General features: G+C 52.7%; 1 protein-coding gene, 1 non-coding gene and 1 pseudogene across 6 annotated transcripts; all 3 read left to right on the forward strand.

The window, feature by feature from the left end:
- Positions 1–287: 287 nt before the first annotated feature.
- Positions 288–7,788, forward strand: LOC139356316 (large ribosomal subunit protein eL8 pseudogene; annotated as a pseudogene).
- LOC112427551 (U6 spliceosomal RNA) lies at positions 4,709–4,812 on the forward strand. Its single transcript, XR_003019187.2, has one exon. It is a non-coding gene; the product is annotated as a U6 spliceosomal RNA (small nuclear RNA).
- A 2,369-nt stretch (positions 7,789–10,157) lies between the features above and the next one.
- LOC105486608 (FXYD domain containing ion transport regulator 4) lies at positions 10,158–14,824 on the forward strand. 5 transcript variants are annotated; one of them, XM_011749532.2, is made up of 9 exons: positions 10,159–10,252; positions 11,302–11,347; positions 12,175–12,334; positions 12,975–13,007; positions 13,118–13,144; positions 14,003–14,077; positions 14,181–14,220; positions 14,519–14,556; positions 14,634–14,824. In XM_011749532.2, exons 3-9 carry the CDS (start codon positions 12,298–12,300, stop codon positions 14,651–14,653), a joined length of 270 nt encoding a protein of 89 aa, XP_011747834.1. In that variant the 5' UTR covers positions 10,159–10,252; positions 11,302–11,347; positions 12,175–12,297; the 3' UTR covers positions 14,654–14,824. The 5 variants fall into 5 exon arrangements, with proteins under 5 accessions (XP_011747831.1, XP_070926166.1, XP_011747834.1 ...); XM_011749531.2 differs by having other exon boundaries at positions 10,181–10,252; positions 12,202–12,334; XM_011749529.3 differs by lacking the exon at positions 14,519–14,556 and having other exon boundaries at positions 10,158–10,252.
- Positions 14,825–16,578: the final 1,754 nt, after the last annotated feature.

Raw genomic sequence — 16,578 nt, forward strand, 5'->3', positions numbered from 1 at the left:
ACTCAAGCAAACAAGTAACACTAGACGCGCGCTACACTGGAAACGGCTGCGCAAGCGCGGTGGAGCAGGGGCTTGAAAGTGAGCTGGCGCAGCCAATCCACGCGAAGAGGGTCGGGACCACTTCCGCGGAGGAAAGCCCCGCCCACACCTCCTGGGCCCTCTCCTCACTGGCGGTTTCTCCCGCGGGCCCGCCTCAACGACATTTCTTGGTGCTGACTGGCTGGCGGCCAGTGCAGTCCTCTTTCGTTTGGCTCTCTCGTGGCCCCTTTCGGGAGGGCCTGCTAGAGGCCATGGAGTAGTTTCTGGCGGCCTAAGTGGGGCTAACTTCTAGAGTCCCGAGGGTAGTCGCTGCGGAGGAGATCTCCGCCCCATTTCCGTGCCGCCTTGCCCGTAGGGCTCAGAGCCCCCTGCGCTAAGGGCCCCGTCCCATCTCTGCCCTACACGCGGGAGTCAGCCTAAAGCTGAGCCCTGGGACAGCAGCCGCGCCTGACGCTGCCTGCCTGCCTAACACCGGCAGGAGGTGAGCGGAGTTAGTCGCCTCCCTCCCCAGGGCCCTCCAAGGGAGTGGGCTTCACCTCCGTGGGCCCGAGGAATCTGCCGAGAGACGGGAAGAGCAGGGGCACTCACGGGGCGGGGGTCCAGGCGGGAGTCCAGTAGTCCTCCTGGAGACAGCTGGGAGAGGCCTCGGGGCAAGGGACCTCGGATTTCCTCCTCTGCCTCAAAACAGACAGTCTAAGCCGGGCGCGGTGGCTTGCGCCTGTAATCCCAGCACTTTGGGAGGACGAGGCGGGTGGATCATGAGGTCAAGAGATCGAGAACCATCCTGGCCAACATGGTGAAACCTCGTCTCTACTATAAATACAAAAATTAGTGAGGCATAGTGGCGCACCCCTGTAGCCCCAGCTACTCGGGAGGCTGAGGCGGCAGGAGAATCGCTTGAACCTGGGAGGCGGAGGTTGCAGTGAGCCGAGATGGCGCCGAGAGGCAGGGGACTAAGCCTCAAGAAAGAAGGCGTTCATAGGAAAGGGGTCCTGTAAGTCCCAAAAGCCAACTTTGCTTTGGAAGGTCTCCAAGAGGAACCTCAGATGCACTTCTCCAGAAGTTCCTAGCGTTTTTGCCCGCCCCCTCCCCCACCCCGCAACAACTTCTGCCCTCTTCAGGGATCCACCATTCCTATTCCTATTGCTATGAGGTATTATAACCTTTAACAGGTGGAAAGAAAACTTCACCTCAGCCAGGTGGTATTGATCCCATCCAAGGCAGGGGACTTGGACAGATCCAGAGATTGGGAATCCAGCTCTTTGAGCGTGCTTTCTGCAAGCGCAACGGTACATCACCTCATCCATGGTGTGTACCATGCCTTAGCACTGTGTCTGTGCCCTCTGAGAGGCCCCCAATTTCTGGCCACACACTCAATCTGCAGCAACACCTTTTACACTGGAAGTGATGCAAAGTCAGTCCCTAGGTTGATGAACGTATCTTCTTAGGTATTAAACCCAGTACTTAAAAATAAATGATCACCGAATGGTGTAGAAAGCTTTAAAAGTTTTGAATATTGGCCGGGCGCGGTGGCTCAAGCCTGTAATCCCAGCACTTTGGGAGGCCGAGACGGGCGGATCACGAGGTCACAAGATCGAGACCATCCTGGCTAACACGGTGAAACCCCGTCTCTACTTAAAAAAAAAAATACAAAAAACTAGCCGGGCGAGGTGGCGGGCGCCTGTAGTCCCAGCTACTCGGGAGGCTGAGTCAGGAGAATGGTGTGAACCCGGGAGGCGGAGCTTGCAGTGAGCCGAGATCCGGCCACTGCACTCCAGCCTGGGCGACAGAGCAAGACCTGGTGCGGAGGAAGGGAAGTCTGTGGCCCAGAGTGGCACCTGAAAATCAGCATTCGCAACTGGGACCCCTCCCTGCCACCTGGCCTCCCCTACTCCCAGAATAAGCTTTTCCCTGTTGCTCTATGAAGAACATAGATGTGTCCATGACGGTATTAATTTCCCTGAGGAAAGGTAATAAAGACTAGAATGTACCCAGATGTAAAATAAAAGGGAAGTGGCAAGTATCTTACCCGGCACACAGTGGGAACATAACCTGAGATTTCTGTTTTCCAAGATGGACTGAACATTACAGGCATCAGTAGAAGGCTGAGATGGTCTATTTTGAGGAGTGCTCTACGTGTTCGCGTGTGAGAGCAGCACGCGCGTGCACACACACACACACGCAAGCTGAGATTTTAAAAGGCCCAGGAAAGCCGCACCCAGTGGCTCACGCCTGTCATCCTAGCACTTTGGGAGGCTTGAGCTGGGAGGATCACTTAAGACCAGGAGTTCAAGACCAGCCTGGGTAACAGAGAGAGGCCCTGATTCTACAAAAATTTAAAATATTGGTTGGGTATGTTGGCGCATGCCTGTAGTCCCAGCTACTTGGGAGGCTGAGGTGAGACAATCACTTGAGCCTGGCAGGTCAAGGTTACAGTGAGCCATGACAGCACCACTACACACACCAGCCTAGGTGACAGCAAGACTATGTCTCCAAAAAAAAAAAAAAAAAAAAAAGCCCGGGTGCAGTGGCTCGCGCCTGTAATCCCAGCACTTTGGGAGGCCAAGGAGGGCAATCACAGGGTCAGGAGTTTGAGACCAGCCTTGCCAATATGGTGAAACCTCGTCTCTACTAAAAATACAAAAATTAGCCAGGTGTGGTGGTGGGTGCCTGTAGTCCCAGCTACTCGGGAGGCTGAGGCAGGAGAATTGCTTGAACCCAAGAGGAGGAGGTTGCAGTGAGCTAAGATCACGCCGTTGCATTCCAGCCTGGGTGACAAAGCGAGACTCCATCTAAAAAAAAAAAAAAAAAAAAAAGACCTAGGAGACCCAGACAGAAAGTGGGAGAAGATATACCCTGCTGCAGTGACACCACACTCAGAAAAACCACTATGGTAAGGGAGCTAGCTCAGGACGTTGAGTCCTCAAAACAATGCTCTCACTAGTCTCCTTTAATAAATGAAGAAACAGAGACCCAAAAAGGTAGAAATCTTCTCCAATGTCACCTGGCTTGGGAGACGGGCCCCAAGTTTAAACTCTGCTCAGTTACTGCAGAGCCACTACATTCTACTTCCTGCATGGAGAATGGCTGGGGGACACACGCCCAGAGACCAGCAGAGAGAGAGTGGGAGGCAGAGGCCAGGAAACACAGGGTCAAGCTGGCCAAGATCTGCCCTCCAGGAGACCATGACACCCAGAGAGTCTACAACATAAAAAGCACAGTGAGGCTGGGTGCAGTGGCTCACGCCTGTAATCCCAGCACTTTCGGGTGAATCACCTGAGGTCAGGAGTTTGAGACCAGCCTGACCAATATGGTGAAACCCAGTCTCTACTAAAATTACAAAAGTTAACCTGGCATAGTGGCATGCGCCTGTAGTCCCAGCTACTCTGAAGGCTGAGGCAGGAGAATCGCTTGAACCTGGGAGGCGGAGGTTTCAGTGAGTTGAGATCATGCCACTGCACTCTAGCCTGGGCAACAGAGCGAGACTCCATCTCAAAGTGACTGCCCTAGGCAGTGAGGGTGTCGCCACCCAGCCAGCAGGCTGGGGTCCTGACCTCCCATCCACCCTACATGTGACATGGGGCAAGTCATTCAACCTGTCTCTACCTCAGTTTTCTCACCCTTAAAGTGGGGATTGTGAAAATAAATCTTACAACACCTAAAATACTTTAAGCTTTAAGAGAGATGTGACTGTGATCTGAATCACATAACATTTCACAAGTCTACTTCTTTTTTGTTGTTTTTTTGAGACGGAGTCTCGCTCTATCGCCCAGGCTGGAGTGCAGTGGCATGATGTGAGCTCACTGCAAGCTCCGCCTCCTGGGTTCACGCTGTTCTCCTACCTCAGCCTCCCGAGTAGCTGGGACTACAGGTGCCCGTCACCACTCCCGGCTAATTTTTTGTATTTTTAGTAGAGACGGGTTTCATCGTGTTAGCCAGGATGGTCTTGATCTCCTGACCTCGTGATCCGCCCTCCTCGGCCTCCCAAAGTGCTGGGATTACAGGCGTGAGCCACTGCACCTGGCCTCACCAGTCTATTTCTTAAATTACAACTTAACTTTCTTTCTCAGTGTGCTTCTTTAATAAATGACAAAAAAGACAAGAGACCATACATCCCCCTTCCAATCACTAATCTTTGTTATAAATTGACTGTTTTGGCTGGGTGCAGTGGCTCACACTTGTAATCCCAGCATTTTGGGAGTCTGAGGCAGGAGGATCACTTGTGCCCAGAAGTTTGAGAGCAGCATGGGCAACATAGTGAGGTCCTGTCTCTACAAAAAAAATAATTAGCCAGGTGCAGTGGCTCATGCCTATAATCCCAGCACCTTGGGAGGCTGAGGCAGGTGGATCACCTGAAGTCAGGAGTTCGAGACCAGCCTGACCAACATGGTGAAACCCCGTATCTACTAAAAATACAAAATTACCCAGGCATGGTGGTGCATGCCTGTAATCCCAGCTACTTGGGAGCCTGAGGCAGGAGAATCACTTGAACCCAGGAGGCGGAGGTTGCAGTGAGCTGATATCGCGCCTCTCCACACCAGCCTGGGTAAAAAGAGTGAAACTCCATCTCAATAATAATAATAATAATTAATTGCTTCCTTTATCATCCTGTACCTAACTCAGACAGAGACCTTATGACAATTACATTTTCAGTGTAAAATGTTAAACAGTGCTTGTTTCTCCAGCACATATACTAAAATTGGAATAATTCAGAAATTAGCATGGCCCCTGCACAAGGATGACATGCAAATTTTCAAAGCATCCCGTGTGTGTGTATATATATATATATACAGGGTTTCACTCTGTCACTCAGGCTGGAGTGCAGTGGCGAAATCTCAGCTGACTGCAGCCTCTGCCTCCCAGGCTCAAGCGATCCTCCTGCCTCAGCCTCCCAAGTAGCTGGGACCACAGGTGTGCACCACCACACCTAGCTAATTTTTTCTATTTTTGGTAGAGATAGGGTTTCACCATGTTGTCCAGGCTGATTCCATACTTTTTAATTTAAAAAAAAAGAATAAATTGGCTGAGGGGAGTGGCTCACCACTATAATTCCAGCACTTTGGGAGGCCAAGGCAAGAGGATCACTTGAGACGAAGAGTTCAAGATCAGCCTGGGCAACACAGTGAGATCTAGCCTTCACTTTTTTTGTTTGTTTGTTTTTTGAGACAGTGTCTCGCACTGTTCCCTGGACTGGAGTGCAATGGCGTGATCTCGGCTCACTGCAACCTCCACCCACCGGCTTCAAGCGATTCTCCTGCCTCAGCCTCCCGAGTAGCTGAGATTACAGGCGCCCGCCACCACACCCAGCTAATTTTTTGTAATTTTAGTAGAAACGGGGTTTCACTATGTTGGCCAGGCTGGTCTCAAACTCCTGACCTCGTGATCCTCCCACCTCGGCCTCCCAATGTGCTGGGATTACAGGTGTGAGCCACCACCCCTGGCCTGACCCAGCCTTCATTTTATATACAAATATTTAAATTTAAAATAAAGTATTAAATAGACCTTCCTCCTAAAGAAAGACTACCTCAACTGATCAGAACTTTTTTTTTTTTTTTTTTTGAGATGAAATTTCGCTCTTGTTGCCCAGGCTGGAGTGCAATGGCACAATCTTGGCTCACTGCAACCTCTGCCTCCTAGGTTCAAGTGATTCTCCTGCTTCAGCCTCCCAAGTAGCTGGGATTACAGGCATGCACCATCACACCCGGCTAATTTTGTATTTTTAGTAGAGACAGGGTTTCTCCATGTTGGTCAGGCTGGTCTCGAACTCCCGATCTCAGGTGATCCACCTGCCTCAGCCCCCTAAAGTGCTGGGATTACAAACATGAGCCACCACACTCGGCCCAGATCATTATAACGATACATTAAACCTTACATTTTAAAAAGTTAAAATTCAGCCAGGTGCAGTGGGTGGCTCATGCCTGTAATGCCAATACTTTAGGCAGCCAAGGCGAGTGAATCACTAGAGCCCAGAAGTTTGAGACCAGCCTGGGCAACATGGCAAAACTCTGTCTCTACCCCCCAAAAAAAAAAAACAAAAATTATCCTGGTGTGGTGGTGTGCACCTGTAGTCCCAGCTGCTCAGGATGGTGAGGCAGGAGAATTGCTTGTGCCCAGAAGGTCAAGGCTACAGAGAGCCATGACTGTGTCACTGTGCTTCAGCCTGGGTGACAGAGGGAGACCCTGTCTCAAAAAAGACAAAAAAAAAAAAAAAAAAAAAACAGTTAAAGTCCTATTAAACTTTCCTAAACTGTGTCTATATAAATGATCCTAGGCCGGGCACAGTGGCTCATGCCTGTAATCCCAGCACTTTTGGAGTCTGAGGCAGGTGGCTCACTTGAGGTTAGGAGTTTGAGACCAGCCTGGCCAACATAGTGAAACCCTGTCTCTACTAAAAATACAAAAAAATTAGCTGAGAGTGGAGGCTCGGGCCTGTAATCTCAGCTACTCAGGAGGCGGAGGCACAAGAATCACTTGAACCCAAAAGGTGGAGGTTATAGTGAGCAGAGATCATGCCACTGCACTCTAGCTTGGGTAACAGAATGAGACTCTGGGCCGGGTGCGGTGGCTCACGCCTGTAATCCCAGCACTTTGGGAGGCCAAGGCGGGCGGATCACGAGGTCAGGAGATCGAGACCATCCTGGCTAACACGGTGAAACCCCGTCTCTACTAAAACTACAAAAAATAGCCGGGCGAGGTGGCGGGCGCCTGTAGTCCCAGCTACACGGGAGGCTGAGGCAGGAGAATGGCATGAACCCGGGAGGCGGAGCTTGCAGTGAGCTGAGACTGCGCCACTGCACTCCAGCCTGGGCAACAGAGCTAGACTCCGTCTCAAAAAAAAAAAAAAAAAAAAAAAAACAGAATGAGACTCTGTCTCAAAAAAATAAAAATAGTTTCTCTCTCCTCCCGCCGCCCAAGATGCCGAAAGGAAAGAAGGCCAAGGGAAAGAAGGTGGCTCCAGCCCCTGCTGTCGTGAAAAAGCAGGAGGCCAAGAAAGTGGTGAATCCCCTGTTTGAGAAAAGACCTAAGAATTTTGGCAATGGACAGGACATCCAGCCCAAAAGAGACCTCACCCGCTTTGTGAAATGGCCTCGCTATATCAGGTTGCAGCGGCAGAGAGCCATCCTCTATAAGTGGCTGAAAGTGCCTCTTGCTATTAACCAGTTCACCCAGGCCCTGGACCGCCAAACAGCTACTCAGCTGCTTAAGCTGGCCCACAAGTACAGACCAGAGACAAAACAAGAGAAGAAGCAGAGGCTGTTGGCCCGGGCTGAGAAGAAAGCTGCTGGCAAAGGGGATGTCCCCACTAAGAGACCACCTGTCCTTCGAGCAGGAGTTAACACCGTCACCACCTTGGTGGAGAACAAGAAGGCTCAGCTGGTGGTGATTGCACATGACGTGGATCCCATGGAGCTGGTTGTCTTCTTGCCTGCCCTGTGTCGTAAAATGGGGGTCCCTTACTGCATTATCAAGGGGAAGGCCAGACTGGGCCGTCTAGTCCACAGGAAGACCTGCACCACTGTCGCCTTCACACAGGTGAACTCGGAAGACAAAGGCGCTTTGGCTAAGCTGGTGGAAGCTATCAAGACCAATTACAACGACAGATACGATGAGATCCGCCGTCACTGGGGCGGCAATGTCCTGGGTCCCAAGTCTGTGGCTCGTATCGCCAAGCTCGAAAAGGCAAAGGCTAAAGAACTTGCCACTAAGCTGGGTTAAATGTACACTATTGAGTTTTCTGTACATAAAAATAATTAAAATACAAATTTTCCTTCAAAAAATAAAAAAAAAATAATAATAAAATAAATGATCCCAAACTTTTACACTTCACTTATTTATTGTGAGACAGGGTTTCCCTCTGTCGCCCAGGTTGGAGTGCGGTGGTGCTTCCTGGGCTCACTGCAGCCTTGACCTCCATGCTCAGGCGCTCCTCTCACCTCCGCTGGGGTATAGGTGTGTGCCACAACGCCAGACTGTTTGTTCTATTTTTTTTGTAGAGATGGGTTCTCGCTGTGTTGCCCAAGCTGGTCTCAAACTCCTGGGCTCAAGCGATCTGCCCGCCTTGGCCTCCCAGAGTGTCGGGATTGAACCCCCACACCTCGCCAAGACTTTAAAACTCTGACTTCCATTCTTTTCTTTTTTTTTTTCTTTTTTGAGATGGAGTCTCGCTCTGTCACCGAGGCTGGAGTGCAGTGGCACCATCTCAGCTCACTACAACCTCCGCCTCCCAGGTTCAAGTGATTCTCCTGCCTCAGTTTCCCAAGTAGCTGGGACTACAGGAGTGCACCACCATGCCTGGCTAATTTTTGTATTTTTAGTAGAGATGGGGTTTCACCATGTTGGCCAGGCTGGTCTTGAACTCCTGACCTCATGTTCTGCCTGCCTCAGCCTCCCAAAGTGCTGGGATCACAGGTGTGAGCCACCGCCCCCAGCCATGCCTTCCATTCTCTACAATTCATACTTCCTGAGCAGGCCATCCTTAACCTTTACAGTTAAATAAACTCCTTTAAAACTAAAATCTGACCTGTTTGACTATTGTAGATTGACAGGCTAATGAGAGTATATACCTCCAAGGACTTCTGTGAGGGCTAAGTGCAATGAGCTCAAGTAAACAGCTGGCCGAGGAAACACCTGGACCCCTCCTCTGTGCTAAGCCCCATGCAGTGTACACACAGAGACACAGGCCCGCCTCAGCCTCCCAAAGTGCTGGGATTACAGGCCTGAGCCCCCATTCCCAGCCAATATTTTATATTTTTACACGAGTGACAGCATCCTATTCAGAATGCCCTATACTTTTTTTCTACTTAAAAGTATGTCTGGACCAGACACAGTGGCTCACGCCTATAATCCCAGCACTTTGGGAGGCCCAGGTGGGTGGATCACCTGAGGTCAGGAGTTCGAGACCAGCCTGCTCAACATAGCAAAATCCTGTCTGTACTAAAAATACAAAAATTAGCTGGGCACAGTGGTGTGTGCCCATAATCCCAGCTACTCGGGAGACCGAGACAGAATTGCTTGAATCTGGGAGGTGGAGATTGTGGTGTGCCAAGATTGAGCCACTGCACTCCAGCTTGGGCGACAGAGCGAGACTCCGGCTCATAAGTTAATAAATAAACCATCTAAACCGTCACTGCCCTCCCTAGCCCTCCCAGCCCAGAGACCCCCATCCCTTGTCAGCCATCCCCCCTTACCTTCTGGACAGGGACAAGTGTCCCTCATTTGGAAAAGAATTAGGGAGGGGTAACAGCAGACTAGGGAGGCCTGGGTCCTCCACATGCCTGTGTAGGGTGTGTTTGGCCCCCAGCAACAAGGCAGGCCTGAGGTCTGCAGAGGGAGGTAGCCCACTCCTTATTCGGGGGCGGCTATCCTCCTCCTGGACCCATCCCTCTCCTATGGGGGAGGCTAAGTGGGTGTCAGGGCCCTGTCAGAGGGTGAGCCACCCCCAGGGGTGCCCACCAGCCACCAGCCTCCCTTCAGTAGACATCCAGCCCAAGTGACAGCAGTGGCACCACTGAGCACAGGGAGCCTGCAGGTCAGTGCCTGGCTCCTGGTATCCTCCGCGGTCCCCAGGACACCCCCACACAGAGGTCCCAGAACCCCCACAGCTGGCACAAGAGCCCAGAAACACCCTGTCCAGCACCCTCCGGGTCCCTCTTTTAGGATCTGGGTGAGCTAAAGAAGCCAAAAGAAAGCCTGGGCGTGGTGGCTTATGCCTGTAATCCTAGCACTTTGGGAGGCCGAGGTGGGCAGACTGCCTGAGCTCGGGAGTTCGAGACCAGCCTGGGCAACACGGTGAAACCCCATCTCTACTAAAATACAAAAAAAAATTAGCCAGACGTGGTGGCGTGCACCTGTAGTCCCAGCTACTCGGAGCCTGAGGCAGGAGAATTGCTTGAACCTGGGAGGCAGAGGTTGCAGTGAGCTGAGATCACACCACTGCACTCCAGCCCGGTAGACAGAGTGAGACTCCGTCTCAAAAAAAAAAAAAAAAAAAAAGGAGAAGCCAAAAGAGGGTCTTCGGCCCAGCCCACCCCTCCCCAACAGCCCTGGGTGTGGCAGGCCGGTCAGGCTGAGTCTCAGGAAGCCTGACCATTTCCCTCCAGCCTGCGTCATGGAGCCCTGGGCGTGGCTGCAGGGTTTAAAGAGCCGACCCACCTGACTGGGCCTCCACAGCCCAGCAACCTCCTCAGATCCATTCTCTGCGCTGCCAGCTCAGGTGAGTCCTCACCCAGGTGACCTTGCAGGTGACCAGGCGTCCACTTCGGGGCTGCTGGGTGAAGGGGGTGGGTGCCCAAGAATTCTGAGTAATGACAAGCCTGTTGAGGTGTCTGAGGGCAGATATGGCTGCAGTAGACGCTTGAAGGCCTCTTGCTTTGCACCTACTGTCATATGGATGGTGGGTTGGGGGCTGGAGGAAACAGAAGCCAGCCCTTGGTTAAAGAATATATGAACTGGTGGGGTGCACCTGTGGTCCCAACTGCTTGAGATACTCAGGTGAGGAGATCACCTGAGCCAAGAGAGTTCAAGGCTGCAGTGAGCCGAGATCATGCCACTGCTGCCTTCCTGCGTAACAGAGCAAGACCCTGTCTCAAAAAAATAATAATAAAAAAAATAAAAAAATAAAAAATGTGGCCTAGAGTTGAGACCCTCATATTCCAGGAACTCTTGTTGGTGAAGGTAGAGAGAGACCAGTGAAGGCTCGGGGAAGTCAGCTTTGGAGACTGCCCCTAGCCCAATAACCCATGTTCAGAAGCAGTGCCTAAGAGTCTCTCCCTCCAGTGCCTCCCTCCCGCTGCAGAAGGAGCAGTTTATTTAGGGATGTATCTATTAATTTATTTATTTTTAGATGGAGTCTCACTCTGTTGCCCGGGCTGGAGTGCACTGGCACGATCTCAGCTCACTGCAACCTCCACCTTCCAGGTTCAAGTGATTCTTTGGCCTCAGCTTCCCAAGAAGCTGGGAATACAGGCGCCTGTCACCACACCTGGCTAATTTTTGTGTTTTTAGTATAGACGGGGGTTTGCCATGTTGGCCAGGCTGATCTTGAACTCCTGACCTCAGGTGATCCACCCACCTCAGCCCCAAAGTGCTGGGATTATAGGTGTGAGTCACTGCGCCCAACCTATGGATGTATTTATTGTAACAGGTTTTTAGTGCTTACTGTGTGCTAGGCATGGTTCTTAGGCTTCGCAAATAGTAGTTCATGTAATTCCATTGCTATAACCTTATGAAGTTGCTACTATTCTGATGATCCTCCTTTTACAGGACACTGGTGAAGGAGCAGTGAGGAACCTGCAGAGTCACACCGTTGGTAAGTTGCTGAGAATCGACCCAGCCCAGACAGCTGGCCCTGGATCTGTGATCTCATCAGGAGGCCAGAGCTGGGTACAGCAGATGATAACAATGGCTTCAGTATTGAAGACTTGACCACACTAGGCTAACAATATGCAGAGGGCTGGGAGGGGCCCTGCGCTCAAAGACTCAGCCTCCCCAAGGACAAGTAAATGGGGTCCTGGCTACTTCCAACCTGAGGGAGAAATGTCATACCACAGGAGGTCTATACTCTGAGAGCAGAATCTGGGGCTGCTGGAGCAGGGTCCCCTGCCAGGGCTGGCAAGGGAGGTCCTGGCTGCAGTAGTCACCTCATCCCAGGATTCAGCGCTTCCTTCCTCCTCTGCACCCTTGCTTTTGTGGAGGCTGTCTGGGAATTCAGACTCAGGGCACTGGACTCTGGCCACCCCAGGCCCAGACCTTTGGGAGCAATAGCCTGGGGCCTGATAACAATGCCCTTTGTGTGGGGTTAGGAAGTCCAGACCCTGACTTAGAATAGCAGCCACCTGACCCTGGGCATCTGATTACACCTCTCTAAGCTCCATTTCTTTTTTTTCCTCCTCTGAAATTGAGACAATAATAGTGCCTTCCTCATAGGGAGGAGTAGGGGGTGGGTTTGTCACATGGATTTTAACAACGCCTTCTGCAGCACTTACTCTGTGCAGGCACAGTTCTGAGCTCTTAGCTCGTGCTTACTCCCCCAGGCCGTCACTATCTCTAGGTGGGAAGGCAGAAAGTAGTCACTTTCCCAAGATCACCCCACAAGCAAGTGTATCCTTGGGGTTTGTACACCTACTCTCACCACAGGGCTGTGCCTGCCCCCGCCCCCTGTAGCTGACCAAGCGAGCTGTGAGCCTGGAGCAGATCCGTGGGCTGCAGACCCCAGCCCCAGTGCCTATCCCCCTGCAGTCCTGCCACTCGAACTGTGACATGGAGAGAGTGACCCTGGCCCTTCTCCTACTGGCAGGTGAGTCCTCCCAGTCTCCTGGGACCCTCTTGCAATCACCCCACCCACAAAGGCAGCAAAAGTCAGACAACATCTCCCAAAGTTATTTAAACTGACAATTTAGAGAAAAACATGAAGGAAATGACAGTACAGGTAGGATGAGAATATTGCAAAAAGGTCCTAATAGCTCCAGAGGAATTGAACCATGGAAAACATTAACCATCTGTGGCTTGAAGACAAAAGCAGGAATGGCACAGTGGCTCAGGCCTGTAATCCTAGCGCTTTGGGAGGCCAAGGTGGGAGGATCACTTGAGCCTGGGAGGTCGAGGCTGCAGTGAGCTAGGATTGCACCATTGCACTCCAGCCTGGGTGACAGAGGTTCCAACTCAAAAAAAAAGACAAGCACTCCCTGTTTCTTCAGGGGGCAGAGACATAACAAACCATCCCTGTTAGCAGGTACACAGGAGCATCAGGAAGCCTGGGAAGGCAGGGCTTGGGCGGGGCCAAACCCTGAGGCTGTGTGGGGCTGGGGAGGGCGTGAGGAAGGGAACTGGTGGCCCCAGGGTCACCCCACAACCTCTGTGCTGGGGTCCTGCTGCCTGACTTACTTGGACACCAGTGTCATGAATTCCCACCCATTTTCTCTGCTCCTCCCACACAGGCCTGACTGCCTTGGAAGCCAATGACCCATTTGGTGAGTGAGGCCCCCAAACAGCCTGCCCACTCTGCCCACATCTCCCCTCTGATACCCACATCCTGTCTCCTGGTTCTGGTTCTGAAGTCTTTTTCCCCCACTTTTTCTAGCCAATGAAGATGATCCCTTCTACTATGGTAAGAGCTGATATTCCCACCCCCACCCTCCCCTTGCTTATCCTGGACCTCTTTGCCAGACAAGTTGGTGAGGGGTGGTGTGGACCTAGTGTACACAAAGTGGGATGGAGGATTAAACCTGGTCTCTGTGAGAGCGTTGCTCCAGCAAGGGGAGGGTGGCCACAGGATGCTTAGGAACGCTCCTGGTGAAGGGCTGGTGTCTGGGCGGTTAGGCCCCCCGATACAACACCCCTACCCTCCTGCCTTCACTCACCCTCACTCTCCCCTTCCCTAGTCCCCAGCCCTCAGGCAGTTCTCCTCTATTCCTCTCCCCTGGGCCTCGGCCCCAGGATAGCTTTCCTTGATCATCCTTCAAAGCCCCTTCTTTGCGCACGTCCACTTCTTCTTTCTTTTTTTTTTTTCTTGAGACAGATTCTGACTCTGTCGCCTAGGCTGGAGTGCAGTGGCATGATCTCTGCTCACTGCAACCTCCACCTCCTGGGTTCAAGCAATTCTCCTGTCTCAGCCTCCCGAGTAGGTGGGACTACAGGTGCCCGCTGCCATGCCCAGCTAATTTTTGTATTTTTAGTAGAGATGGGGTTTCACCATATTGGTCAGGCTGGTCTCGAACTTCTGACCTCAGGTGATCTGCCCGCCTTAACCTCCCAAAGTGCTGGGATTACAGGTGTGAGCCACCATGCCTGGCCTCACCTTTTTTCTTCTTAATGTTTCCCCACCAGACACAGAATGATGTCTGTGTTGCTGGCTTGTCTTTATGCATATGGCAGCGGCTGGCACAAGCAGGGGCCCACGAATGTCTTTTGAATGAATGAGTGAGGCCCCAGGCTGGTGCAAGCACACTCTCTGTACCTGCCCCAGACTGGAAAAACCTGCAGCTGAGCGGACTGATCTGCGGAGGGCTCCTGGCCATTGCTGGGATCGTGGCAGTTCTGAGTGAGTGGTAGGGCAGGTGGGGCTGGCGGACAGGGTGGGGCAGGAAGAGAGAGTGCTCTGATTCCAGCACTGACCCTGGCACTGACCCCTCTCTCCCTCCCAGGTAGCAAATGCAAATGCAAGAGCAGCCAGAAGCAGCACAGGTGAGCCCAACCCTGTGGTGCGCCCCTCCTTCAGGGCAGAACTATGGGAGGACGGTCCTGACCTGGAGAGTGGACAGGGTCCTGGCCATTCACTGGACTTGCAGCCAGCTTTGTTATTCAGATAGTCAACCCTGAAGGGCCCCAGTCAGGGAAAGCTCTGACCTCGGTATTGTGTGAAGTGACCATGGAAGGAGAGCAAGGAGGTGCACTCTTGGGGCCAGGCGGCAAGAGTCTGGGACGTAGGGTAGAAGGTCCTCCAGGCTAACCTGATACTACTCTGATGCGGTCCTTTCTCTAGTCCCGTACTTGAGAAAACTATCCCACTCATCACTCCAGGTGAGACGGGCTTCCGTGGGCTGAGGGGGTGCCTGTGTAAGGATTGTGTCTGATGGCCTGCCTGCCACTCTCCACAGGCTCTACCACTACCTGCTGAGCATAGGACCGGCCTCCAGGGATGGCCTGAAGCCTAACACTGGCCCCCAGCGCCTCCTCCCCTGGGAGGCCTTATCCTCAAAGAAGGACTTCTTTCCAAGGGCAGGCTGTTAGGCCCCTTTCCAATCAGGAGGCTTTTTTTTCTGAATTAAACTCGCCCCACCACCCCTTCCTCTGTAGTCTTGTGATCCATCGTCTTTGGGTCTGGGGGCGAGTAATCCCTCGGATTGCTGACTTTCCCTGGAGGCCCACTCCCAACGAGCTTCCCGATCCCTGAGTCCCTGCCACCCAACTGTCTCCTATGGCTCCCACTCCAGCAAGCCCCACAGAGACCCATGTACCGTGAGACACCACAGTGTTATAACAGAAGACCTTTCCATTTCCACCACTTGCACGGGGGTCCTAGAAGTCCTGATGCCTCAGGTACTCATGACTTCCTTTAACCTAGAGTGACCCCCGGGGCTCGCCCCCCATTGAAACCTCATCTCACCCAGTGAGTGCTCTCTATGGTGGAAAATGTAGCAATTCCTTCGACCCATTCCAGTAAAACCCTCAGCTCACCCTGTGGGCCCCCCTCCTCCCAGGAAATATCCTGTGAAATTCCATGAAGAACTATGTCTTGAGAAGCCCTGCATAGTGCATGCGGGAGTCAAACACCATGTGTGCAAATCTGAGTTCTTTGGCATGCCCGAACTCCCCTCCAGGAAGACCTCCCTGGCAATGTCCCTGTAGCCCCCCAGGCAGGGGTGTGAAGTGCCGCTCCTGCCTGGTGCCCGTCCTGCAGTCCTGCCCCTTGACAGCCCAGGAGAAGGAACTGAGCCCACTTCTAGCCTCTGCCCCCAGCAAAGGCCAGAGCACAACAGAGTCCCTGCCAGGTGGCATCTCCCAATCTGAGGCCAGGGCCTGGGATGGGCAGCTGTCTCCAATGATGCATCCTCCCTCCACTTCTCAGGGTGGGCCACATCCTTGAGAAGTATGATGTATCCTAGACTTAGGGTCTCCTGACTTGTGGGCTGGGGTCAGAGACTTGTGCAGGGCCCCACAGAGGTATAAAAATGAGGTCCACATGTCTGCCAGAGCCTTTGAAACAGGACATGCAGGGGCTGAGAGCAAGGCTCCAAGGTGGGGCTGAGTGGGACTCAGGATACCTGGCTGAGTCCAACCACTATCAGGGAATCTTGGGTGGGTCACAGAACACCTGGCAAGCCCCAGTGCTTTGGGGAAGCTGCCCTGTACTGGCAGCCCCAGGTGGTATGGCCAGTCCGGAGGCGGCACTGAGTCTGCACAGGTGGACCCAGAGGGGAGCCTGTGCGCAAACCACCCTGGTAGAGGGAATCAGCAGCATGACTGGAATGCAGGCGATAGGATCACCGCGGAAGCAAGGCCCAGCCCTGTAGGCAAGGCCACAGAGGCAGGGGTGGGAGCCACCCAGCAGGGCTGATAGAAGGGGGCTCCTGAGCACGCCTCCTCATCCAGGGGGTGCAGTGCAGAGCTCTCTCCTCATTGGCACCGGAAGACGCTGGTGTGAGGGACTGCTTTTGAGAACATGAAAAGTGAGGTAAGAAAGCTGAGTCTGCAGTGGCAGACCCAGGGGAAGCCACACAAAGGTGACTGGAAGCAGTGCATGCTTTCTGACTGAGGAACCCAGGACGCAATAATGACTATCAGGAGCTCTGCTGTTTGAAATCCTAGCAAACCTTGTCCTTGCATGGTGGCCCCATGACCCTGACAAGAGATGCAGCCTTGACTTCCAACCCCAGTGCCCCGCTGGGGAGCAGAGGTTTCTGGACATGACATCCACCCACCTCCACCTTTACATGTGTCCTGGGGCCACATCGTGGTGGAGACCTGCTGCTCTGCTTTCAAGCTCTCATGCTGCTTCATTTAAACTTCTCCTGGACAGGTGCCACAGTTTCCCCAAGTCCT

This window comes from Macaca nemestrina, chromosome 9, assembly GCF_043159975.1.
Source record: "Macaca nemestrina isolate mMacNem1 chromosome 9, mMacNem.hap1, whole genome shotgun sequence".
Classification (NCBI taxonomy): domain Eukaryota; kingdom Metazoa; phylum Chordata; class Mammalia; order Primates; family Cercopithecidae; genus Macaca; species Macaca nemestrina.